At 41.1% G+C, this 26879-nt stretch overlaps 1 protein-coding gene and 1 long non-coding RNA gene across 4 annotated transcripts; both read right to left on the reverse strand.

Annotated features, from left to right (window-relative positions):
- Nucleotides 1-3691: 3691 nt before the first annotated feature.
- LOC146175014 (uncharacterized) lies at nucleotides 3692-8812 on the reverse strand. Its single transcript, XM_084583431.1, has 3 exons — nucleotides 8608-8812; nucleotides 6231-6396; nucleotides 3692-3868 (listed from the first exon to the last, which is right to left on the reverse strand). The coding sequence occupies exons 1-3, from the start codon at nucleotides 8617-8619 to the stop codon at nucleotides 3726-3728; spliced, it is 321 nt and encodes a 106-aa protein (XP_084439557.1). The 5' UTR covers nucleotides 8620-8812; the 3' UTR covers nucleotides 3692-3725.
- A 1672-nt stretch (nucleotides 8813-10484) lies between these two features.
- LOC146175015 (uncharacterized) lies at nucleotides 10485-25845 on the reverse strand. Of its 3 annotated transcripts, XR_014701755.1 has the most exons (7): nucleotides 25705-25845; nucleotides 24614-24709; nucleotides 24468-24552; nucleotides 22953-23021; nucleotides 22367-22417; nucleotides 17447-17512; nucleotides 10485-10537 (listed from the first exon to the last, which is right to left on the reverse strand). It is a non-coding gene; the product is annotated as an uncharacterized LOC146175015 (long non-coding RNA). The 3 variants fall into 3 exon arrangements; XR_014701756.1 differs by lacking the exons at nucleotides 10485-10537; nucleotides 17447-17512 and having other exon boundaries at nucleotides 22326-22417; XR_014701757.1 differs by lacking the exons at nucleotides 24468-24552; nucleotides 24614-24709; nucleotides 25705-25845 and having other exon boundaries at nucleotides 22953-23095.
- Nucleotides 25846-26879: the final 1034 nt, after the last annotated feature.

The raw sequence follows: 26879 nt of genomic DNA on the forward strand, positions 1-26879 counted from the left end.
TTTCCTCCATAGCATCATCTGAGCATTCTGAACGTGCTCAACAAGCACTCTCCTCTCTTTTAGATGCCACTGAGCGTTTAGTGTTCACTTCACTGAGAAATTGTCTGTCCATAACAAAATATCGTGCCGATGGTTGAACGAAAAATGTAAAAAGCATTCCGTCGTAGAAACGCTGCATGGAAGACCCTTTCCCATAACCAGTGTCCCCGAAATTGAATAATTATAAATTTTACGCGGCGTCAAAAGGATGACTATAATGCTAATATAAATATTTATCTTTTCAACCCAATTAATTGGAAGACATTGTATAGATTCAAGGAACGCAGCCAAAGTTCATCTTCGCCACACGTAACCGAGTCAGAAGTGTTATCACCCAATGAAGCAAAAGATATACTTAAACCAATTGCGAATGACCATGCTATTCGCTTTGAAGCGCAAACGGTGGTTTTGTTACTGTGGCCTACGGCATGTGCTGATTTCATTGCTGTTCTGCCATCGGAATTGCATTGTATAGCGGCTGCTCTGACACCTCCAGCTTCTGGATTTGGCAGTATTACAGTCGCCAGGCTGAAAGCTTTAGTGCAAGACCACAACGCGGAAGTGTTGAATATTGTAAATTTTTCCCTGGAAACGGCTTCGTTACCTGAAGACTGGAAAGTTGCTAAAATTATACTAATCCTCAAACTCCGAAAAAAGGTTTTGATTTGGATATTATTCGGCCGACTTCTCTGACTTCAAATCTAGTGAAACTTATTGAACGCATAGTTCATCTGCGCCTCACAAACCGTGTTATGACCCTGAAAGCAGTTCAGCATCATCATCATCATCATCAGCCTGACTATACCCACCACAGGGCGGAGGCCTCTCCCATATTTCAACAATTAACCCGGTTCTGTGCAAGCAGCATCCACTTGACCCCTGCGAAGTTCTTGAACTTATCCGCTAACCTCACATTCTGCCGCCCCCTGCTACGCTTTCGTTCCCTTGGAATCTAGTTTGTTACCCTCAGCGACCATCGGTTCTCCTTTTGTTGAACTACATGTCCTGCCCATGCCCATTTCTTCTTAATTTCCACTAGAATCTGTACCAGATACCTGTACTCACCTATGGGGCTGAAACGTGGAGGCTAACCAAGAGGGTTCTACTTACGTTGAGGTCAACTCAGAGGGCTGAATGCATTTGGTGATAAACAAAGTGGGCTTCGTCAGGGATGTTTTATTTGGACGGTTCATACAGATTTGGAGAGTAGAATTAGGTTAGCGATAAAGAAGAAAGAAGTGTCGGCATTGGTCACTTGGACATCGCCGAAGCATATCACAGTGTAGAACACACTATACTGTTGAATAAGATAAACGAAATTAGGCCACATTTTTATATTTTTGCATGGCTAAAAGAATCTTTAAGGAATAGAACATTTTTCTGCACTAGAAGTTCTTTCACTTTTGAAACTTATTACCAAATTAGAGGCATGCCTCAGGCATTGGTGCTATCTCCATTGCTGTTTTATATATTTATGAGTGATATTCCTGTTCATCCAAATATAAAAGCGTACGCGTATGCGGGTTTTATTGTCCTTTTCTCTTTGGCTGGGTAAAGAAAAATTAATTCTTAACGTGAAGAAATACTCAGTACTCGTTTTCCCACCGGCACTCCATCTTTATATCTTCCTTGCATATTGCGGTTCACAAACTGCACAGATTGATTCCTTCAAGTACTGGGGCGTATTATATCGCTCCCGATTACACTGGTGGCCTCATATCAAAAGTAATTGGTCACCAGATTCGAATAAGCCATAAGAAATTTCTATATGCGCAGAGAAACTCTTGTTTCTCTATAAAACGTATGTGAGACCAGTTCTGGTGTTTGGCTATGTACTTTTCTCCAGCAGTACTAAATAAAAACTACTAGCTTTGTTGCTACTGGAGAGGCGCACTTTAAGACTGTTTGGGGTTGCCAAAGTCTGTTTCAAATGCAGTCCTCCATTTAGAGGCCCGTGTACGTGACTTGAACTCTCGATTCGAGCTCCTCCCTGTGCGAACCTTTTTACGAGCACTGGAACCTCGGCCTGAATGGTCTTCTCCCATTTTTATTAACATCAAGCTCAGGTTCTAGATTATCATTGGCCGCATTATTTATAAGAAGCCACAATTTTTATTTACTCAGTCCTTGCTGTCCAAAATTGCAGTTTTGCTTATGTCAGTAAGACGTGTTGGCAATATTCAAGTTACTTCCGCACTGTGCTTTGACCAGTCGTTGCCATCTAATGCAAAACACTTGACTACCACTGTAATAAATGGGCAGCTTGAAGATTATTTATTACAGTATCCACGACACGTAGTTATTTTCACAGATGTCTTACAACGAAATGAAAAAGCAGCAAAAGGTATTTATTCCCAGCCACTCGATTGGAGTTTTTCTGTACGGATCCCTGATTGCACACCAATATTTACAGCTGAATTGCTTGCAATTGGTTTGGCCCTTCAAAACGTTCCCGGTACGTAATCATACTCTCTCACTGCCTGTCAGTGTTAGCAGCATTAGAAATCCCAAAAATGCGTCGTTTGAAACAAATTCTGATGTTTTTCCTTCCGTTATATTTACAGAAAGTATGTTTTCAGTAGGTTTTGGGACAGTGCGGCATCGCTTCTAATATAATGGCGGATTATTTAAAAAATTCAGTCACTCAATGGGCCTGTTGCCGATGTTATACTGAATATTAATTTGCTAAACATATGCCGTTTTGAACGGTTTCAAACATTAAACTCCTTGAGCCTTGAGCCACACCTCTCGACTAAGGATTTTAACCATTTAAACTTTCATTGGAATGTCCGATGTTGTACCTCGAGACAATGTGAGGTCTCCATGACTCATATGCGTTGTAGAATTCCTTGCCTCAATGATCATTTATGTCGCTCTGGATTCACGCCTTCGAAACTTTCCCAGGCGGCAGGCCAGTAATCGGCCCATGCTTGGCCATTGCCACTCTGGCCGACCAAAACTCACCGGCCCAACCTCGGCTGCCAAGTTCGGCCCGAGCTTGGGGATTGACAATGGCCTAAGAACGGGCGATCGTCGGCCATTGAGCTTGGGCCGACCTGATCGGCCAACCCATCGACTTCGGGCCGACCAACCTGCAGCCCACTTGGCCGGCCTCAGGCCGAGATCGGGCCACACAACCAACTCACCGCAACGCCCCCTTGGCCAGTCTCCGGCCGAGGACGGGCCGCGGTACGCAATCAAAGCATTGCCAACCTGGCCAGGGGACAGCCGATGTCGGACTGTGGTACACTACCAATGCATTGCCGACTTGGCCACCCAACTGCCGAGCTCGGGCCATGGCGCACAGTCAGTGTGTTGCCGGCTTTACTTGCCCTTACCGTGCAAAACCAAAAATGTTTGGTCATGCACAGCCCTGCAGATTTTGTTTCAGTATTAGTTCAACCTAAAAATGAAATTTTTCTCTAGAAGCTATTAATTGAAATTAATAGCATTGCATACGTTTACGTTTCAGATTTTTCCGAAAATACAAAGTATTAGTGAACAAGTATTGAAATGCTGTTATACACTGATAAGGTTTTTTTATCTCAGCATGCCACCAGTTTGTCATAATTGAGCTTCAAACTTAAGTAAGCTTCAAACTAAGCAAACACTAGGAAACACAATTTTATTTAGCATTAAATACTATGCAGAGAAAAAATTAAATGGTTTCGGTCTTCGATCGGTCCTTAGCTTGTGTCTTTTGTCTTTCGTCGCTCGTTGCGGCCGCCGTCCCTGTCCAGAGCTCCTATTAGCCATCGTTTGGTGACATTTTCCACGAGCTTCATCGTTGCTGTGTTGCCCAAGGGCACGCTATCTCTCCTCACACATTCTGAAAAATACAAGAAAACTGTCAGCTTCTCCTTTTGTTATTGCATTTACAACTTTCACCCTGACCTAGCAGGAAATCAGTGTAGTTATCTGGCCTTAGTTTACTCAAATGTCACATAAAGTGAAAGCCCAATCATTAATTCGTACCTCGATAACTTGAATGTTCGGATAATTTGAACTGCACTGATTGGTTCGGCCATGCTCTGCACTGGTTTGTGCAATAAAAAACCATTAATTCGAATGCGAAGGATAATTCGAGCTGCGCGCCTACGCGTTTGGGTGACCTGGCGCCCAGCACATATATATGGCCAAAGAAACGCGCCTGCGTTAAGAGGCTGTGCACGTCATAATTAAACGAGGACAGAAGATAGAACAGAACGGGACAGAACATGGAACATGACAGCGTAGGTGAAGCCCAGCGCAGCGGCTGGTCGCTACGAAGGGTAGGAGGCGGCCGTGGCGGCAACCACGCTTAATGTCTGTTGCACGCGACCTCAAAGAGTTGCAACTAAATGCTCATTAAATCGATCCCCGTTAATTTAGAAAGATGAGTATTTCAGCTGGCGCAGTCCAGACAACGCCCATGCGCGTCGGACGGAAGGTATGCAGGTCTCACCAGTCAGACCACGATTGCTTAGAACCAAAAGCTGGGCAAGTTGGTTAAGATACTTAATAAAGAACAGCGCAAAACACGAGGACTAAACGATGAAAAGAGTCGTCGTAATACAACAGCGCAAAGCGAAAAAAAATAACGAGGACCGATGAAAAGAGTAGTGACGTCGATCATCTTATCTGTGTTTCGTCGTTTTTTGTGCTGTTGTATTAAGGCCACGATTGCAAGCAGAGATCATCAAAATAGCACTCCTCTGAAGTACGCGTAACGGCAAGTATGAAGAAACACAAATGGCTTTATTGTCGATAATAGGCCGACAAAGTTTCGATTTCAGTTTTATGAGCCCCGCGTCAGTCCGTGGCAACGGAGGTCATTGGCCATGCATCAGCCAGATAACCGAACGTAGTTGCTCGACTTTTCCTAAGGCTATCGCGTTCCAATGGTTTTGTGGCAGCCGACGGCGCCTACCCTAATCGCGACATGCTAGCGAACGCAATGAGCACATAGCCTTGTGCAGATGGACGGGCCGAACAGGCTACCGCCAGCATGCCGCTGGCACTGCAAAGTTCACCTTCCCCCCCCCCCCGTCCGCCACTAGAACTAACATGAAAAGATAAACACACCATGATATTTTGATCACCGCGCAGCACCTGGGCACTGCCAAAAAATGAGCTGTGGACTAACTCTTAGGGCGAAAACGTGCGGGATGGGTTAATAATAAGAGTAGGTCTATTACGCGAGTAAAAACAGTAAATTTAGCGTTACTGCAAATGGTTCTGGTCATTTTTTTTTGAGGTCATTCGATAAATCAAACTTTTGCACGGTCTGGTGAAGTTCGAATTAACGATCGTTTGCTATATATCTTTCCATGGTTAACTCAATGGGAGACCTCAGTCTTTAGGAAAATAAAAGATAAATATGTTATGTGCATTCACACTTTATTAGAGCCGAATTAGCAATGTTTTTGGGGAAAAGAAAAACAGAGACGGGATGCAAAAACAGCAAAGCAATGGATACAGTGACACTCTCTGAAAAGAAATGCATCCAAAATATGAGCACATTTTATGAGCAGAACAAAGCATCAAACAGATGCGTACGTGCAGTCCACTATAGTACTGACTGCCGTCATCGATTTGCAACCACTGCTGCGTACAAGTTTCGTGCTGCTCCTATACTGTTTGCGTTTCCTCTCATTTCCTTTCCCTAATCAACTCAACTCTGTTCATGCCTTCTGTTCCTTAAAAATCTGTACCCAATTATTTCTGAGTTCATCTAGTGTTTTCTTGACCCATGTGCAGCACGAAACCATAATATATTAAATCACTTTTGTAACTTTCTGTAACTTTCCTGAGAATCAAAGAAAAAAATTGTGATATATGTTAAGTCATAATGTTAAGACATAATTTGGGATGCAGTATATCTGTGTAAGCATGTCTTCCTGAGAGGATGATTTATGTACTACTGTTTTATATCAAGCACCATGGTGAACTAGTTTCTTTTACAAATACTTCAACTACCTCAAATTAGCACAAAGGCTGAGCTGGGAGGGATATGGGAGAGGCCTTTGCCCTGCATTGCAATGTATTCAGGCTGATTACAAAGAATGAGCTCATTCATTGCATTAGAATAACATCAAACTGGTAATGCATAAGCCCACATAAAATAATATGAAGCACACCAATTCCGAAAAATGAGATGTACTATTGTTCACTATGGACTCTTAAATTGACAATGTTAGCTGAAATATTACCTAGTATCATTGTCCGGATGTTTTCCAGCTTTATAAAGGCAAACTTTTCCCCCCTGGAGCCTTCCCAGCTGAACTCCATTGCTACTGACTTGGTCAGTAGACTTCTGAGGAGGACTCTTATAATATCGACGACGTCAGTTCCGCCCAATCTCGAGAAGTATTTCACCTGGATAAAAAAAAACAAAATCTAATCAGTGGCTTAGATTTATGAAAGTACAAATATTCATCATTCTAGAATAACATATTGCCTCGTGCCTAGCACGGCGCAGCCACCGTGCTTGGTGCCGCCGCCGACGAAGCAGTTGTTGGCTCGAGAGGCGTGCTGGTGCTGGACACTGCTATCGCAGCTAGAAGCCGACCTTATTCTTGGGTCCTTGTCTACATGTACTTCACGGCTCCCAGTGGCTTGAGTCGTGGCAATATTGGATAAGCCAGGCTTGTTGCTGCGGTACTTGTGCAGGCCAATAATTTGTCATAGAGCTGCATTTAATTTTTCATTTGTTTTCTTTGATGTCTTAGGATATTACATAGGGATGATGTAATGGTTTGCAGCAGTAAACTTTGGGTACACAAGCTCGCCTTTAAACATATCATGATACATTGTTAACAGGTCCAGCCTGCAGCTTCTCTTGCAGGTCTTCTATCCACTTGCAGTCGCTGAATCTTTAACTCTATTTTTTTGCCTCTCTTATCTCATATATATCATTAGCATACAGTCATAAACTAGCAAGTTATGCAGAAGACCACCTGACATAGATATCCATTGATACCCATTTAACTAAGTCGTATACACTTGCATGGCTTAAGAGTAGTGTGCCTTACTCCTTGCCCAAGGGTTATGAAAAGTTTTATTTCCATTTCACCCACACATCTGAAAATAAAAGCTTAAGTTGGCATCTCCTGCCTTGTTGGGTGGTGTAATGACATCACACAACCAACTGACCAACCAGTATGCGGCCATGTCAACTTCCAGCTACTACTTGCCTGAGCCATGTTCATTTTTTCGCTCACGCCCATGCCAGAATTTCTGCAGAATGTTTGTAATGATATCGCGCTAAAATTGCAACATGCATAAATGGCAGCAATCGCAAATTAAGTCTGGTCAACACAACAGAAAGAGAAAAAAAAAAACTTCGTTCAAGGCATACAGCAGTTTGAACTTATAAGAGACAAGTTTTAGTTTCTTAATTAGGAATGTGTTACGTGACCTCTCTATGAAGTGACGAAGTTAACTAACACAATGTCAGTTCATGAAAAGTGTATGTGAAATCATAAATTTCTTTTGTTGAATACAAAATACTGTAGTTCTTTTACACTGTCACTATTTCTCCCATATGCATTTTTTTCATAGTTTTAGATTGAAAATATCTCCATCTTCTTGCTTACTCACAAGAAACTTTACCATATCATATTCAAAATAAATGTAATTATACTGCACACTGCATTTAAAGATGGTACACTTGAAGATCATAATTTTTTATGTTTAGATTATTTATTTATTTATTTATTTATTTATTTATTTATTTATTTATGTATTTCAAAATACTGCAGGCCAATATTTTGGCCCAGGCAGGAGTGGATATACAAGGCATTAACAACAAATAAAAATAAAAATCAAAACACGGGATTAGAGTAAATGAACAAGTCAAAATACAACACTGTATCATTCAAAAAAATGTAACTCAAGAGCTTTATTGAAATTGGAAGACTGGAGAATGGCCTCAGGAAGACAGTTCCAGTCGGAAATGGTCCGTGGAAAAAAGCTGTGCTTGAAAGAGTCAGTCCTAGCAAAAATGGGTTCGAGCAGGTTACTTTTTGAATGATGTGTCCTGCGCGACAATTGTTTAAGGATTTCAGGGCGAGGTATGTTTAATTTGTGTGTTAAGAGGTTGTGCATAAACAATAAACGGGACATTTTTCTGCGTAGTTCAAGTAGTGGAATATGATTAGCTTTCATTAGTGTAGTAGGTGAGTCTGACCTCTTGTATTTACTGTAAATGAACCTAACCGCTTTCCTTTGCACCATCTCTATTTTATGTATGTCTTTTTTTAAATAAGGATCCCATAAAACTGAAGCATACTCTAATTTAGACCTAATAAATGATGTGTATGCAAGAAGTTTGAGTTTACTTGGAGCATCATTAAGTTTCCGCCTCATGTAGCACAGCTTGGAAAATGCGGAGGAACAAATGTCGGAAATATGAGAAGACCAAGTTAAATTGTCAAAAGCGTTTAGCAGATTTCTTTAAATCAAGTATCTTCAAATGTTTTACACATACGAGAGCATATTTTAAATTTTGTGAAGTACCATCAATATTTACTGCAGCTTTCAGAGGTGCTGCTCACGCAACTCTTGTGAATAAAAAAAGACTGTTACCTTGCTCTCCATGTTCTTTTCTTCGCCAAGATATTCCTCAAATTCGAACAGATCCTTGCTGCTCACTGCTGGCAGCTGCGGACAGTAATCAGGAATTTTGGCACATTTTGAGCTGTTTGCTGTGGTGAGCAGGGTCCGCAGGCTTTTGATTTCATTGAGCAATGGCACTTGATTGTCAAATACCTTTTTTTCAAAGGCTGCAAGAATGGTGATGGCAAGTAGAGATTACAACAAGGAATTCAAACAACAGAACTGAACAGCTGAAGGCTAGCACATTTTATGGTGATTCATATACTGTATGGTTCAACAAGTTTCACAATGAGAAGAATGTCAGTACTAGTGAAGAATTATAGTATGCATTCAATACAAGACTGTACAAACAGAACCATAATAATATTCATTAATTCATATTATTGCTAATATTGTTTCATGCAGTCAGTGAATGTGACAAAAATAATTTTCTATAATAAAATGCCTCTTGACTCTATAAATGACTGCTACACTATCTTAGCTTTTTATAATGTGTAGGAGGGTATAATGCAGCCAGTTCAGGAAGAGCTTGTACACCTTTTCATCTTGTGAGGGAGCTGTTGAAACACCTCGCTCTCAAGACTGCAGAAAAACCGGTTACTCTGTGGCTTCCACTGTGCAAGCACCAAGCACAAAATGCAGTCCAGCGAGCAACTATTAAAAGGTGTATAGACAGAGCTAAACTTTTCGTAACAGTATTACAGATTCTAAGGCATGTAACTGGACCTACATTACTATTAAGATGTACCAAAAACCTACAACTCAATAATGCAAAAGCAAAAGGTATGGAAGTTAAGTCATATAATACCAATTCATTTTTATGAGCACTGGTGAATACTACCTACTAACTTGCTTTTGTAAAATACTACAGCAAGACACACAGGATAATAAAGATGACACAACAGTTATGACAGGCTATATTGCCATAAGGAAGAAGTGAGGAACTAAAGGAAAATTTTTATTGCTTATATTGTATGTCTCACACAATGCTGTGAATGCAAGCTTAACAATATTAGTGTGATTCAGCCTGATTTCAGGTGCTATTCACATGGTGCAGGACACTCTCTAATGCACATTTGAGTAAAAAAAATTAATCATTCTAGTTCATGCAAAAAGCATTGCAAAAGTTGCATTGAGACATTACTTTGAAGCGAAAAGTTGCACATGCAAAACATATAACGAGAGTTGGTAATAGTCTCTCAGGATAATCTTGCTATGAAACTAGTGATTGAAGTTTAGAATGGTTGATGCATGTTCACATTGTGAAAACCAAGCTTGTAGCTTTCAATATTACAGCACTCAGACAAACGCATTGCAGGGCCTTGGTTCATAATATCAGCAAGTAGTGCATGTTGCACCTTAGAAATTATTGTAACTTGTTGGCAAATAATGCTGAACTGATCAGTCTGACAATCAGTTGTGCATCATTTTTATGCTAATTCAAGGAAGAGCCAAGCAGTGATAATTACGGAAGTCTGAAGATCGAGACGGTACTACCGGGTCGAAGACAAGATGTAGAACACAGGGGGCTGTGTCATCTTTGTATTAATTATGTTTGCACCACATCAAATAAGAGCCGGTCATTTAGTCCAGTAGGCAATCTTTATGCTGCTGGCGATGACAAATCTGTGTACTTTCCTGCATTACTTTAGGTTGCCGTGCCTTTATGTGTCCCTGACTAGTTGTGATGTTAACAACTAAACAATACGTTTTGCATCAGAATATACATTTTTGGCGTTTATTTATACTCTGGGCAAATGACTTGTTGACAAACATGATCTCTGAATTTTTCTGAATGCACCATAACCATGCATATATATACATGCAAACTCATAACAAAAACTTACATACAATCGAGACTCCAGGTTTTTGACCCGACTGCACACATCTAGGAGGGGGCCTGTGAATAACAAACAATGCTTAAACATTCCAGGTTGAAAAAGACCTGGTTTGCAGCTGGATTATTGGAATGGAAATCATACCCATCTAGTTTTAAACCATACATTTTGTCAAGAAACCACCAATTCAAGCTGAAATGACATTTAATTGTTTCGAGCTGGATTTCTCAACTAGAAAACATGCCGTTCCGAAATGTTCTTGCTATCCAGTTAAAAAATTTACACCTCTAGTCAAACTTCACCTGGAAATGACCCCAGTTGAATCTTATCCCCTTCCAGCTGAAAGATGACAGTCCAGCTGGGAATTACTACCAGCATGCTTTTTCTAGTTGAAATGGAAAATGTGCACTTAAGATTAACCTGAAACTTCAGTGATATGATGTGCATATTGGAATAGGTAATTTAATTGTACAATGGGTTCAGATCTCACAGCACAAGTATATAATTAAAGTTTTTTGAAGGACGCAGGAAGCATTACTCCTTAAAAGTTAAATAACAGGTTTATACAAGCTATATGCACTGCTGCTCATTCAACAGTGAAATCTTTACAGCTGAAATGGCAATTCTAGAAAGTTTTTTTTTTCTGTAGTCAACAGCATTCAACCTTTGAATCACATAATTTTTATATGCACGCATTGTGAAAGATTACATCTCAGTTTATTGAACAATGTTATAACGAACCCTGATATGATTATTGGATAAAATGTAGAAAATACTAGGTACTCCAGCAATACTTCATTCTAGTTAGAATTAAATTTTCACAGCAAAATGAAAAATGCAGATCTTGGTTCGGTATCAATGAAAGCAGAAATGTGTCTCCTATTTGTGTCATTAGATGTAATTTCTAGAACAAACGCATCCTTCCTTTTTGTGGGCCTTAAAGGTCCACAGAACTGAAGGATGCGTTTTCTTCTGCTTCTTCCTATAGACACACAATTTGTGGGTTCGTGTTTTATCTTTTGTAATGATGCCTAGGACATTACTGTGCGCGGATCACCACGTCATATTAGCCTAAGACTGCAGAAATATTCATAACCGAATTTCTTTTCTCGCCTGTTTCTGTTTCGGATTCGATGGCTGTGACGTCGAAGTCAGGTCTAGGTCACGTGAGGGGTGAAAATACAGCGATATAATCATTCCTGTGTCATTTGAATTCACTACAATGATAAAGCTAGCCTGCAACAATAACAGCAATCACCACAAGTGAACAATTAACGATTATATCGCTGTTTTCATGCCACGCGTCAAGGCTTGATTGTGACGTCACAGCCATCTCTCGACTGCTGAAACCGAAACTGATTATAAAAGAAAATCCAATTATAAATTATTTGGTGGTCGCAGGTGCAAACTACATTCGGATCGATATACAGGAATGGTTTATGCATCATTAACAAGAAGAAAAATTGCACCAAAATTTGGTGTCTATAGTCCTTTAAGGGCTCACAGAAAGGGAGCAGTCACTGATGCTAAGAAAAGTCGGGATACTAGCAGACTGAATGATCGATCCGCACAGGAATTTTTGACCTAGCTCAAACAGAACGAGGGAAAGCGGCAGCTGAAAATGACTGAGGGTTTAGGAATACTGAAGTTTATTACCAAACGCCTGATCTGCTCGCGAATTTAAAAAAAAAAGGCTTTAGAGTACTTAATCGCTGGTTTTGTTCCAAGGAGTTATACTTTGGGCGATTGCTTTGAGCGATTCCTTTCCCACCCTGCAGCAGCCCGTAAGAGCTTACGGTATTTAAATAAATAAATAAATCACTCGCCCTACACACTGAATGCATTTATCAGCATCTGTATCACCCTCTCGACAGATATATTTGAATCGCCCGCGTTTGTCTATACGCGCGCCATCTTTCAGTCAACAAGAGAAGCTGGCACCGCATGCGTGTATGCAAGGGGCAGCGGTGCAGGGGATGCAGGGTGACGTGAAAACCGCAGTTGCTGTATGGTGACTAGAATAGTTGCTGTATGCTCCCTGGAAAATCCATAGACTATAGTTCTTGTTCACCGCGGAAGCAGCGGAGGCCGCAATGGAAACAATGATGGCACGACGCGCAGCCTGCGGCTTTGAGGATGCTGTGGCTGGCTATGAACCATTAGGGGCGCCTGTAGTACTTCGAAAGCAAGCTTGTAGTGAAGTTTTTAAAGTTACCCGTGCATGTCAACCTCTCCTAAATACAGCGCCAGAAAACCATTAAACATTGCTGCACATTGCCAGTGACGAAGATCAAGAAGCAAACCAGTGTACGTGCGGCAATGATCCAACATGTATATAGGCTCAAGCGAAGTAAGTGGGAAGAGGCGGGCTCAAGAACCAAGAAGAGCTCAGCTAAGTTGTATCGCTGTTCGTTGTCCCTGTTTCCAATGCTGTCTATTTGAGGGATAAAGTAACAGCACATAACAGAAAAAACACAAGACCGACGCAGGACAAGCGTTTGTACTTCTTCACTCTTACTTGCGTTTTGTCTCAGTTATTCGCCTTTACTTGATCCCTCAGATATTACGCACCATCTAGCCCAAATGAACGTTCTTTTTGACAGTGCTGTCTGATTCAGTATGGCACATTCCAAATTGCCCAACTGTCTCATGTTTTTTCAGGTTGGCCTTTCAAAAGTGAAAGCATGAGGATTCACAGTAATATTCTTGTGGCATCATGTTATAACAAATGGAATGGGCATCTTGCCGCTTGTGAAATGGCCTTTTTGCCACTGTGACCTGCAGGGACAGCTTTACTTCTGCACACACTAGCGACCTAATCTGAAGTCCCCCTTTCAAGGTCCTCTCAATGCCAAACTTTTTATTGAACAGCTACATGATTAAATTGTGCGACATTAACTCAGTCTTCTATATAAAGCACTTGCAGAGAGGCACTGTGACTGAGGTAAAAGGTAGAACAACAATCTCATCGCTGCTTCACTGACACTTAAGGTAAACTCCGGGTTTTTCTTTGACATTTGCATATTCTGGCAGAGCTTTTACTGCAGGCTTTTCTCTGAGTCCTGACCCATTCTACCAGATTTGGAAGCCATGTGATAATGAATTTTTGCAGTACTCAATATTAAAGTGTGCCATTTTTGCGGGCTCAGTTCAGTTGATTTTTGTGGGCAAGACTGCGTCTGCGACATCACAAACATTATACCCACATAACTGCCCACTCAATGCATGAACAAAATTTAGCGGCCTGTATTCGGTCATCTTAGGGATTTTATCAGCCGGATCATGATTTTCAGTCTCTATTTCTGCCAACACATGCGCAAGTGTTTTTGCAATACTGTATGCGGTATCATTGATTCGTCAACGCAACTTTGCTTGTAGCAGTCAAACCAGTTTTGGTTTCAGTTCATTCTTTATTTGTTATTCAACAGTTCTACATAGTATTATGAAAAACGGTTTTTGTGTTGGAGGCAGGTGACACCGAGGATTGTGGTACAGTCAGTAACTAAAAATGACGAAAAGCTATTGAAGTTGCCCTTTAAAATAGTCTAGTTTGCTCAGTTATCAACTGAGTAAGCCATCAGAAAAATTGTCTGCCATATACTCACAGAATGCCTAACAAACTATAAGGATGCTTCACTGCATACATTATTATTCCCTAGATATTCCTTTGTGCAGGTAAGAATGCCATCTCTTTCCAGATTTGGGATTGTGGCTATTTTTGAGCATTGCCAACATTTTGAGTGTCTAGCATCCTTGCTAGCAAACTAATGCAAGGGAGATTATCAAGGGCTTTGTTATGAGAGGAGGGAGCCAACAGCCATTGACACAAAGGAAAACATAGGCGAATTATTATTTTATTAGGGTGAAGTAATAATGTCGGGAAGATAACTTGAAAGTATAAAAAACTGCACGCTACCTGCAGGATATGAACTCGTGAGCTCCAAATTTCACGTTCGGTGCTTTACCTATTGCAGCAAGGCTGAATGGTGGGCCTGTTGGTATGGCATGCTGAAGGGTATTTTACCAGTCAAATAAGATGCACACAGAAGAGAGAACAATGCAACACAAGGGCTGGTCCCATGTTGTTGCCCTACCTACTGCAGTACAGTGGTTCTACTCTCTACTTAACTGCAGCTTTTATCGAAAGTGTAGAGCCTGGGGAACCTGCTTCTGAACCGTGTAGTGGCACTGATTTAGCATTCAGTGGTGGAACTGTCAACTGGCTTCTTGTAGCAGCTTTTAAAGCAGAAGAAATCGCAGTTTGTAGCAGAAATTGCAAGTTTTGTACCTAGAAAAATAGCATTTTATAGCAAATATTTCAGCTTTTGTAGCAGAAAAACATTTTATAGCAAAATTTCGAACTATAGACGCCTAAATAAAGGAAGGCTTGTTTTATTTCTGGAACCTAATTGCTCAGTTGTTTATAATGACCATAGCCATGCAAAAGCTAGCTTCAAGCTCAAATGCAGCCTAAACAGGACGTTTTGCTAAAAACAGAGCCGTTTTTATTCAGAGGGAACGCATAACGAGATATGCAACTACACTATAAACACTGTAGCCTTGGAAAGAAGGTAGCTAGCTGTCTTAATATAAAAACGCTCTATAGAAATTCAAAACTGCCGCTTCGTAAAACTGCAACTTTAAGGCACTATTTGTTTTCTTGCCTTGATGACTCCAGCTTGGACAGTGCCGCTACAAGCCTTTCCTGTCCATTCTTCAGAAGGGCTTGTCCACTGTCAACGTCTGGAAAAATTTTACACTTAACGCCTTTTGAGAAAAGCAGCTCAGCATTGGTGCTCATATTAATCACCAGCCTGATGTCTTCCTGTACCTTTTTCTGATTCTGACCTCTTTTCTGAGTGTCCTTATCGTGCACATCAGGGTAACATTGAGGTTGCCTTTTGCCTTCAAGATCCGTTCTGATTGGAGGGGAAAGGGGGAAGAATACTTTTGCATGTCCTGGGTGGAGAATTTTTTTTCCCTCGAGAGGCATGCTGCTGGCGTTGCCAAGTCAGAAGGCGCGGGATGTGGAGTGTGTGCTGATTCCGGGCATTCGTAATCTTTGCTTTCATTCTTTTTCTTCCGGTGGTTTGGCGAGTGGCTGCTTAATCAAAGCGACGCAAGCACTCGGAGTCGCGAGTCTGCTTTTTCGCAGCTCACTGCAAGGATTGTGTGTATGCTTTCCTCATTGTAATGAAAATGTCCAAGGGTAATTACTGACCGTATGTGGGGCTGCAAATATATTGAGTACCTGCATATGAGTTAAACTGTGAAATTATACAAGATGTTCCACGTAACCAGTTGGACTTAAGGTACAAAGTGGCCAACAGAGTTCAGTGCGCGCACACAGAAGCAGTCAAATCATTAGCGCTCCCTCCGCTGCTACTCAGGTCATCGCAATCCATACCTCACTGGTACGAAAAAAAAGGAAGCAAGCGTGCATACTGCTCCAGCTGTGCTTTGCTGAGCGCATGTCAGAACAGTCGCTCATTCGAAATCGCGCCGTCTGCATTGGCCGGCTTTCTCGAACATCCTTTGCACTCACAGCCGCGCAGCCCAAGGCAGCTCGAAGCCGTCACGCGCTTGAACGTGCTTCGAACCTTAGACGGCCAGCCTGCCAGCCTCTCCTTTCACCTTTTTCATGCATTGGACTTAGATATATCTTGCAGAACCCTCTCACTCCCTCCAAGTAAAAAAAAAAACACCAGCAGGAGATGCAGAAGTAACGTAGACAAACGTAAATTTTGTGTCAAGTGATTGTCCGCCTAGGGCTAACGTTGGCCCAAGACCTGCAAAAGTATTCTTCCGCCTTGCACAGTGTTGTCAGCAGATGTCAGTTTTGGTTTCGCAACAATTCGGTTTCGCTGTCGACAGTTAGCGGCTTTTGGCACAGGCATGGCACAGAAGTAGGCAAAAAATTGATTTTGTAGCAGTATGTAGCAGGATTTCTGATTTGGTGCAGTTTGGTGCAATTAACGCAGCAGTTCCACCACTGAGCATTAGTTCAGGTCCTTCCCATTGGACAGGGCAGGACAAAAAAATCTTACCATCAAGGGATTCGCAACGATGGAAATGCATTACAAGCCGCACGAAGTGATCAGAAGCAGACCTCTTCGCTTACACTTTTGATAGACTGTACAACATAAATACCCAAGTGGAAGCTTGAGCAGTCATTGTCGTACTATGCCAGCTGGTAGAGAAACAGATCTGCGCTTAGAAGGTTCCGGGTTAAAATCCCATTGGTTGCATGTTGTATTTTTTTTTCTTTGCAGTATAGGAGAAGTCAGGCTTTTTGCTTCAAGGAACCCCAACAGCCGATAATATATGCTTAGGAAGCCCCCCCCCACTTTCCCCCAGAAAAAAAAAGTATTCTTCCTGTTTGTGTTTGTTTCGTTAACTTTTGTAAGACATTTTGTGGTTTGGTTCCAAGGTTTAATGTCTCAAAGCAAGTCAGGTTATGAGCAATGCTGTTGTGGAGGGCTCGGGAAATTTCAACCACCTGGAGTTCTTTAACGTACTCTGACATCGCACAGCACACGGGCACTGAGCGGCCGCCCGGGACGGGATTCGATCCTGCATCCTTGGGCACAGCACTCGAGCGCCGTAACCACTACACCACCCCTACGGAGCAGATTGTTTGCTTTCATGCTTTTCATAGTCTGCTTTTTATCAAGTATCCATCTCTCATTATTGACTAGACCTCTAAATTCAAAACAGAAACGCAGAAAAGTAGTCACAAGATCAACTTTTTTTCTGCTATTACATTAATACTTGACATTAGCAAAAAAAATCCTATATGCTTTCCTTTCTGTTATTGGCTGTTAGCTCTCTCCTTATGTCGCATTCTAGTTCTGATTTGATCAGTAGCATGATAGTTATTTTCCCTAGAGAGTGGTCTCATGGAATGTGGATGATGTGTACAGCTAATGGTATAATTGTTTATTTAATAAAGAAAGAAGTTTACGGCTTACTGTATTCATGAAGGGGCTGAGCAGCATGGAGTCCTATTCCAGTGAGGCTTTCGATAGATGATGTGCCTGCAAAGTTAGAAGCCCATAATTATTATGCCACTCAAATACTGCAAACAGAAAAATACTGAAATAAAACAATGGCAACCACCTCTCAAATGAGGCCCTCCAGCCAGAGGTATTGAGCAATTGTCATAATTTTCCATTTATTGCCATTTGAGGGGGCCCCCTCCTATCGATTTGTGATCTCAGACTAGAGCAAAAACTGTGACATTGTGACAAACAGTCAGCACCGTTAAATGGAGGACCATCTTTGAGATGTGTTTGCAACTTAATTCTTTAGTTGTATTCAGGTATCGTCATAATACAAACACTACTTCAGATATGCTTTTTTAGCATAATCAATTTTACTGGTTCAAAACAAAGTTCAGGAAAAACAGGATAGTAGCAGTTTTTCAAACAGTTAAAGAAAACTCTTAGCATGGCATGTCATGTGATTTCAGGAAAATGGATGGCTCTTCGTTTATAGCAACAGCAGTTTGTAGACACCTTTCATTGTTAGTGGGAGACTCGTTGCACTTTCAGTACTGTGCCTTGCTACGGGAGAAGGGCATCACATAGGGCTGTAACTTTCCATCCTCTCCTGCAATGCCGCTGCACCCTCTAAGCAGGCCATGAGGGAGGAGAGGCAAACTGGAAGCGGAAAGGGAGGTGAACTCACAGCACTGCATGGCTTGCTTACTGTCCTAGCAAATGTGATGAGAAACTGCGAAAAGGTGCATAATTGTGAATGCGTTTAGTGCACTCTAAATTTTTTACACCTTATCTCCAATTACTCATTTTGAACTCCCTGTCTCATCATTGAGATCAGCGACAAGAGACAAACCTGCGACGAGTCCTTCATTGTGTTGGAGTCCATATCACCACCCATTCCTAACAAGAAAGCATGACAGAACATGTCCGATAATATTAGCAAGCAGCATATCTGTCAGTGCTTTAAAAGGGTACAGACACCAAATTTGGGATTGATGTTTTCTAAAAACATTTCACACACTTCAGAACTAACTGCAGACTTAAGTAGAACTGTTGTCTTTACCAAGTCTCAGAGTGTTTACCTACATTTTTCTTTCTAGATCACCTAATTGTGCCCTAGTTTTCAGTATCACAACTAGAATTGTCAAAATTGGTTGATTGTGCAAAAAAGGCATTCCATACTGAGGGCATTATTATTTTAAGTTATATTCCTTTCTCAACCAGATAGACCTGTGTTAAATGGTTTCTCTTGAAGCTATTGAGGACTGCCATGACAAACCTGAAAACCTATCTCAGTTCAGTTCAGTTCAGTCGTGTCCGACTCTTCGTGACCCTATGAACCATGTCACGCTACGCTTTCCGGTCTCTCACTATCTTCCTAACATCGCATAACTTCATATGCAGTGCCTCGAGGATGCCATCTAACCATCGCGTTCGCTGCCTACCCCTTCTCCGGCAACCCTCAACCTACATCTACATAACTTATCTACATCACTACTATATCAGAAATATACTCTTCTAAAAACAATGCAGGTCCACATATTTCTCTAGTTGAATCATATCAGTTGCAGTATTTTGTGCCCCATCCTTCCTAGCTGCCCTGCCAAACTCCATCGGGCAAGAAAGAAGCCGGCTCCTTAAACCATGAAGTAGGTAATTATGGAAGACAGAAGTTAAATAGATCTCAGTTATTCTAAATAATCCATCTTCAGATATTAAGTTGTGTCTCTTCATGAGCAAATTGAAAAAAGATACTAAAAAGCAAATATTTGTGCTAATGTAAATGAATTACTTCTTTGTGTGTTAAAAGTGAGTGCACTGCACAGGAAAATTATGAACCCATCAGGCCCTACCACCTGTTGTCATAGTTATGTCTCTTGAAGAAGATAAAAGCTCAACCTTAACCTTGTAAATGATTTATAAGACATATTGCTGTACATGGTTTACCATGTGGTATTTGCCTACAACTACTCAGAGAAATTATAAATAACTTAGTAGTTGTAGGCAAATACCACTTGGTAAACCATGTACAGCAATATGTCTTATAAATCTATTACAAGGTTAAGGTTGAGCTTCTTCAAGAGACATAACTAAGTTATAATTCCTCTGCGTCTCTCATAGCCTTAGTCTCTTTGGGACATTAAACCCCACAACACAAACCAAACCATTTATAATTCCTCTAGCCTGTTTCCATTTTGGTTTCAACAGCAGAGTCACAGCTGTGATGTAAAGTTTCATATAGGTCACATGAGACATTAAAAAAACTATAACATGCGTTAGGACTTCAAGCTGGGCTAGTTGGTAATTTCTTGTAGGAATCATTTTGTTAGCGGTATAAACACAAATACAAAGAACACGATACACAAGGCACACCTGCTAGACTGCAACTAGTTTTACTATACAAATACATGATATATATATATATATATATATGACAATCAATGAGCACACGCAGGTGCCTCGTCCATCACACATGTTCTCACCCCCACCCCCCACCCTCTTTTTTTGTGGCATGCAATTATGAAGATAAATAATTTCTTTTCTTGCCAATGCAAGAGAAGGGCTACTAACACACATGTCGCTCGCCTTGTCAATTGGATAGGCTTCAATAATTTCTCTTTCCTTTTTTTGGGCCCCTACACACACCACGGATGTAGCCCCACATACTTGAAAACTATCCAGCTATGTTCCGCAGTCACGGAAACGAAGAAGCCATGCTGCAGCAGAAAGCACCAAACGAAATTTGTGACATGTAGAACAGGAGTCATGTATTCAATCCCGCTTGCCTGTGGCAAAGTGTATATTGGCCAAACTGGAAGGTGTGTGAGTGACCGTATAAGAGAGCACCGTAGGGCTGCTCAATCACTGGCCGGAGGGTCGGAATTGGTGAAGCATTGCAAGAGTTGCAAGGATTGTTTTCCAGTATGTGATGCTACGTCCGTGATGTGTGTGGGCCCAGAAAAAAAGAAAGAGAAATTATTGAGGCCTATCAAATTGACAAGTTGGGTGACATGTGTGTTAGTACCCCTTCCCTTGCATTGGCAAGAAAAGAAATTATTTATCTTCGTAATCGCATGCCACAAAGAAAAGAGGGTGGAGGGGGTGGGGGTGAGACCATGTGTGAATGACGAGGCATCTGCGTGTGCTCATTGATTGTCATATATATATGTCATGTATTTGTACAGTAAAAGCTAGTTCCAGTCTGGCAGGTGTCCCTTGTGTATCATGGTCTTTGTGTCCATGTTTATATCGCTAACAAAATGGTTCCTACTCTAACATAGTTGCCGCTTCTTCCTCATTGTGGATCTAGCTTTTGAAGAAGGCTGACTTTGGCATTGTACTGAGTCAGAATGAAAAAGTGATAATATTGCAGCTTTTTTAAATCCTTCATTGACCTAGATAACTTTGATGCCGTAGCTATTTCTGCATTGTTAAAAAAAGCCTTAAAATAGGTAAGAGAAGAAAATTCGATTATAAGTCTTTATAAATTGTTTGGCAGTCGTATGGGAATACCGCATGGGGGTATGTGTATACAGTATGCATCATTGCAAAAGAGCAAAGCACTAACCAAAAATCTGACATCTATACTTCTTAAGTACTGTAAGGAGATGTTTTGGTCCATTGCCTTTGTAATGCTTTTGCAGTTGGAAATTGTTTCGAGCCACTGAAAAATATAATACAGGCATGATGCCAGTAGCTAGCCTCTTCAGGCACAAATTGTGATCGATTAGTGGTAAGCTTTTCATAGCTTCAAATTTTTATAAGGACCATGGTCATGATTACACAAAAAGTATTGTAACATTGTCTGATTATTCATGCAAGATTTGAGTCATCGTATATAGAAAATTGCTACTCGGCACTTTTTTCAAGGTATTACTTATACTGCTTTATAGACACCTCTGTCATAATAAGCCATCGTGCAGTGATATCAACACATCTTGCATATGGTGAGGCATGTGCTTGCGAAACAAGCAGATGGGTATTGATACTCCTCGCAGCTTTACTAGATCTCCCATAAAATATGGAGCCGTTCATATAAAAAGTGCATTCCTATGTCTCTTCTGCATGCCAGGCTCGTTATCTTTTATTGCGATAACAATACTACGTCAAGTTTCGGGCCGTTGCGTCGTCCCGGAAAGGGCCATGTTTGACCTTGAACAGCCGAGAAGAAGAACGCTCGACCACCGGCAGCTAATGCTTTCGCTCCACATTTGGTTCAGCAGCATGGAACTCTTCTCATTTATATGTGGGCTAGTAGCTTACACTCTCGCGTCATACTCTTAAAGGATGAGCTTAAGTGTCCCCAGTCATGTAGCACCTTACACAGATAGGGCGTGCTAGCGGAATAATGTAGCAGGCAAAAGAAGCTCCGCCATTGCTATTGAAATTCAGCTAGGGTTAACCAGAGTTCAACCACAACAAAGTTTTTAAAAAGATTTTTCAGACTGAGTTTCCCTTAACTGTTTCCACGTTTCTGGAAATTGTGACTTGGTAAACACAACATTCAAGTGGTATCAAGACATGTTGATGCAGTGCATGATAAGGCTAAACAAGCATCCGAAACAAAGCACATTTATGTTGCAGTGAATATGTCACTTTCATCGCAGATGTGATTGCTGAAATGAAAATGTTTTCCAGTTACGGACAACAACACCCTTGCAGGGGCGAATTGCAAGTCAGGTGAATATGCAATCCATAAGAAACTTGTTTATTCAATTCCCTAAAAGTAATGCGCTTATGATTTTGCCAGATGAACATCAGAGAGAATCCAGTTTTCTTTTTTGCATAAGGTGCAAAATATTTTTTACAACATCTAGTTCAGGTCGACTGCGGTGCTCTGTGATTCATAGACAGGAAGCAGTATATCTCGCAGCCTTTCTCAAAGCTTACCTGAGAAGCAGGATACACCAGGTGGGGTGCTAGGGTTATGTGATGGAAAATCTAGAAAAGAAACAAAATAAATCGAATGCAGGATACTGGTTAATTCAAGCACATGACATATGCAGCTTAAGCATACTGACCAGTCAAGAGAACTGCAACTTATTGAAGGCCTCGGCAATATTTTAGACTGCCCGGCGTTCTTTGACATGCTAACAATGCAAAGCATAGTGCTTGTCTCTGTATTAACATGTCAGAATTAAGTCTGCTGTGCCTGGCTACGTTCGTTACCTGTGCCTCATGCTAAGCAAGACAAACCTTTGATGCAACGATGTGCTGTGGAGGAAGTGGAGGCTGTGTGCTAATTTAAGTATGTCAGAAAAATCTGCTGTTTTGCTAGGTTACCTGCACCTACCTAGCTGTTGTTGTGACATACTTCTTAGAAGTGTTTGTATTAGTACCACACTATAAGAAGATGGAGCACAAGGCTGTCGCTGATGTGTCTTGTGGACAGTTTACTTTGATGACTGCGCTTTCCTTGAGTGAGCCTATACTACCTGGTCTTTCTTGTAATGGTTTGGTGAGAGTCGGATCTTACCGTTGAAGCTAGATTGCCGCTGAACCACTTCCCGCTCTTGACTGCACAATATAATCGAGGATGGAGAATCTGCAAGCCGAATGAGATACTAGCCATTTATGCATGGCACTTTTAACAGAGAACACCAAACAAAGTGGCAAGAAAAAAGCTTTACTCTTTGTAAAGATTCGTGCTTCTGTACTAAATGTAATGTTATTCTACAGCATTGCACATTGCGACTAATAGCAGAGTTGATTCGAAACATGTAGCATTATCATAATATAATATTTTAACCCTTCTATAGTACAAGCAGGTGTTTTCACTGAAGAACTACTGCCATATGAACCTAGTAACAAGAAAGAATACTGTATACTTACCTTTATTAACTCAGTTTATGTTGTTATAAGTCATACTATTGAATTCAATAAGATTCACTGAAGAGCATCTATAAACACTAATAATAAAGGCATTATTGCAAGCTTCCTCATTACATATGGGCTCAAATGATGCTACGGCCTTGCACATGAAGGTGTTACTCAAGTTTAAACATTTTATCATTCGTAAGTAGAAGGCTGCAGCTCCTTGAGCAGTTCATTTCTATTATCGATTTCAGAAACAGAATTCAGCTTTGAATGACTCATCAGTAGTCTATTTTGGAAGCAATATCTGCAATACAAAACAAGAATCATGTATTAATTTTTGTTGTCAACTTACCGGCGTGGACAAAAGTAAATGGAGCATGCTTTTTCCTTGTACTACATTTTCAGGCATAGCATAATTGAAACTGGCAGTCGTGGTATGTGCAAACTGGTTGTAGATGCCAGTGCCTTTTCACTTAGACAAACATTGTTTTCTTATCCCCAGTGCAGAAGGCGTGATATTAATTGGAATGGAAAAGCGTACACCATTTACTTATGTCCGCACCTTTACTTATAGTCCATGAAGCAGTGATGGAATGCTCCTTAAAGGAGGTTTTCCTGCCAATGTGGTCTGCCAAACAGTTCTGTCATTCCATAGTCACCCCCTTTTCACTTATCAGCCCATTTCTTAAGTTCTATCCTCATAGCCTGAGTTACTTTGGGATGGCCATTAAATTCTACAAACCTTAAGCTCTGTCCGGATATAAATATCGAAGGTTTTTGTTTTTTTTCCTAAACAGTGCACTAAGCCACTTCTCAATTATGAACCCTCTTCTTTCTTATTTAAACCTTTCCACTGATCCCAACACCATGGCTCATTTCTCACCCAATCCCTTTGTACACTTTCTGGGAAGTTAAATGAAATAAGAAAATGCATGGTTAGTGGGCAATTTTGAACCTTAGCCATCTTGCGTCTTGAACCACATATCAGTCACTATTCACGGAAAGGTTTTTAACGGGGTTTGTTATTTTTAGAACCTCGCAGGTTCAGTTTCACTGGTATACAGATTTCAGGCCTAAGGGTTTAGGTGATGATGTCACATTTGTTATGTATGCCAGCCTATTTGCATTGTTTTACTGCCTACAGCGATGTCCTGAAGCAGGGAAGTGCACTCACTGCATTTCGCTTCGCGCCTTTTTTTTTTTCATCTCATGAGCTGCTTTCCTTGAGACACCTGCAGTAGTGGGTGTTGAAATTTGCCCTGAAAGAATAAGGCACAACAATGCTATATATTGAATAGGAAAGCCTAAACAACTACTTACCTGACTTGACAGATTTCTCTGTAGAACGATGCATTCCCTTCCAGCTTGCTTCAAGAGGTGAAGCCCTCTGTGGCTTCTCAGAAGCCCCCGTGTTCACTGAAAAAAATGAGGAATCTAATTGGCTGGTTATAATTCTTGTGCATACTACTAGCTGTAAAAAAAAGCAGAAAAAACAAAAAGAGGGAAGTTGTAAGCTCCGCCTTTAAGGTTTTGATGTGACGACACTAATGGCACCCATCTCTTGACTCCCTTTGCGGATCCCTGTTCATGTCCATTCTCTTCTCGTTTAATCAGTAATTGTTTAATAACCTAATGGAGCTAAAGGGGCTGTACTCACAAAATTTGGCATCGGCATTGTGAACAAAAAATGACATGCATGGCACAGGCAGGTGGAAGCTGGCAGCTGACATGGATGGGCATTGATTCTTCTATAATTTGTGCGACATAAGAGACCACATATAATCAGAAAGTTAGGAGGAGCTGCCAACTTAGGCTGCACATTTGAAATGGGAAGGTAAAATAACAATCAGCCTTTTAGTGGTCCTGAATGCCAAGTCAGGCATGCTGCACCTAGGCTACGGAGGCATGTTCATACCCCTTGGCCAAAGTGGGACCAACTGGTTGTTTCAGTTATATGTCGGGGGTTCACCTATGCTCTCGTGCCCTGCCAATAAAGGAGGCGCATAAGTGTCCCCCATAATTTTTTGTGCCCCTAATATCCAGCACATTCTCATTAGTTTACAGTCATAAGGTACACCGTTGTATGAGAGACTACACGATACAGATTATATGTATAGATTCTCATTTTAACATAGCCACACGAGCGTGCCTGTGTGGCCTAAGGAGAGCATGTCTGACTCGATCCAAAGTTCCTGGAAGATTGCATTCTAATTTCACCCTTCCATCTTAAAGGTGAAGCTCTATTTGGAAGCACCTGCATGGCCATGTCACCTATCACCTACCACCTGCGAGAGCCATGTCTGTTATTTTTGCAGACAATGTCAATGCTAGATTCCTTGAAGACTGGTATCTTTGACACTATTGCCCTAAAAGGTACCCTGAAAAAACAGTCATTTATTCCTTCTGTTTACCTTCATTTTCGTCGTCGATGAGTAAAATTCTTCCTTTTTTCTATGGACTACATCTTCTTCGGAATCTTCTGATTCAAGGTGGGAGGTAACTAGTGCACTGGGCTCCAGGTCTCTCGCTTCCTCGTAAGTTCCTGGTTTAAAAAGGAGTGCAGTGCTGCATACATGCTGCTTATAACACACAGGGCATGAGAGAATGGGGCAATCATTTTCTACCCATTTAACAGAAATATGCAGATAGACCTGCACTTTTTGAAACATCCCTATTTCACAACAGAAGATGACAGTACAAGGAATGCGAAGAGGAATAGCAATGCAACTGCAGCTAATGCTTATATGTGCTACGTAAATTAGGGCAGCACCAAAAGAGAACTGATGTTTCATTCTGTGCCATAGGTAAAAATATTAAGCAAAGTAGAGAGTTTTGCAACCCAGGTACACTCTACTTTGCAAGGGCTACATCATGCGGCTTTAGTGTTGAAGGCACTGCAAAGAAAATGCCGAAGTAAGCACCAATAAAACACAGTATGGAATTTGTACATGCTGTAAACTACAAGCTTAGCACCGTATAACTAGAAGAACGTGTAGCTTCAAAAAATTGCAAGCCGTGAGAAGTGAGGCTCTGAAGATTCAATAGTGACAGCGCTGCCGAGTGTCCGCTATAATTACTTATCTTATGAAATAGCTTCGCTTCAGCCATTTAGGTTGTGCCACACAAAACACAAAAGGAGAAGAAACAGAACAACACCAGGAACAGAAAGGAAAGCACCTGTCACTATTTTTGTAGGTCTCATAGTTCAGTGTTTTCCACTATGCAGCTGACGTGGTAGATCACCACCTAGACAGAAAAAGACAGCTGTTTTTTCAACTACTTTTCCTACCCTTTTAGCGAATAAAAAAAAAAACGTTATACTTATCTCGCTTCTGCAGAAAGCAACTAACTTTCAGTACAGCTCCAGGAAAGGGAAGTCTGCACCTCTCGAGCTAGTGGTTGTTTCAGCAGTAGGACAAGAAATAAATAACAGGATTGTGGCTGATCACTTATGGAAGACAAGCTGTGCTTGCTTCCTAACAGTTGGAACGTATGTCTTGCTGATAAATTTGCTGCTGTTGGAAATAAGGATAATCATTACTAGTAGAATAAAAGTCATGGACATGTCACACAGACATTTTGTAGT

The sequence above is a fragment of the Amblyomma maculatum genome, chromosome 11 (assembly GCF_055883805.1).
Source record: "Amblyomma maculatum isolate TAMU_Amacu chromosome 11, ASM5588380v1, whole genome shotgun sequence".
In the NCBI taxonomy this organism is placed as follows: Eukaryota; Metazoa; Arthropoda; class Arachnida; order Ixodida; family Ixodidae; genus Amblyomma; species Amblyomma maculatum.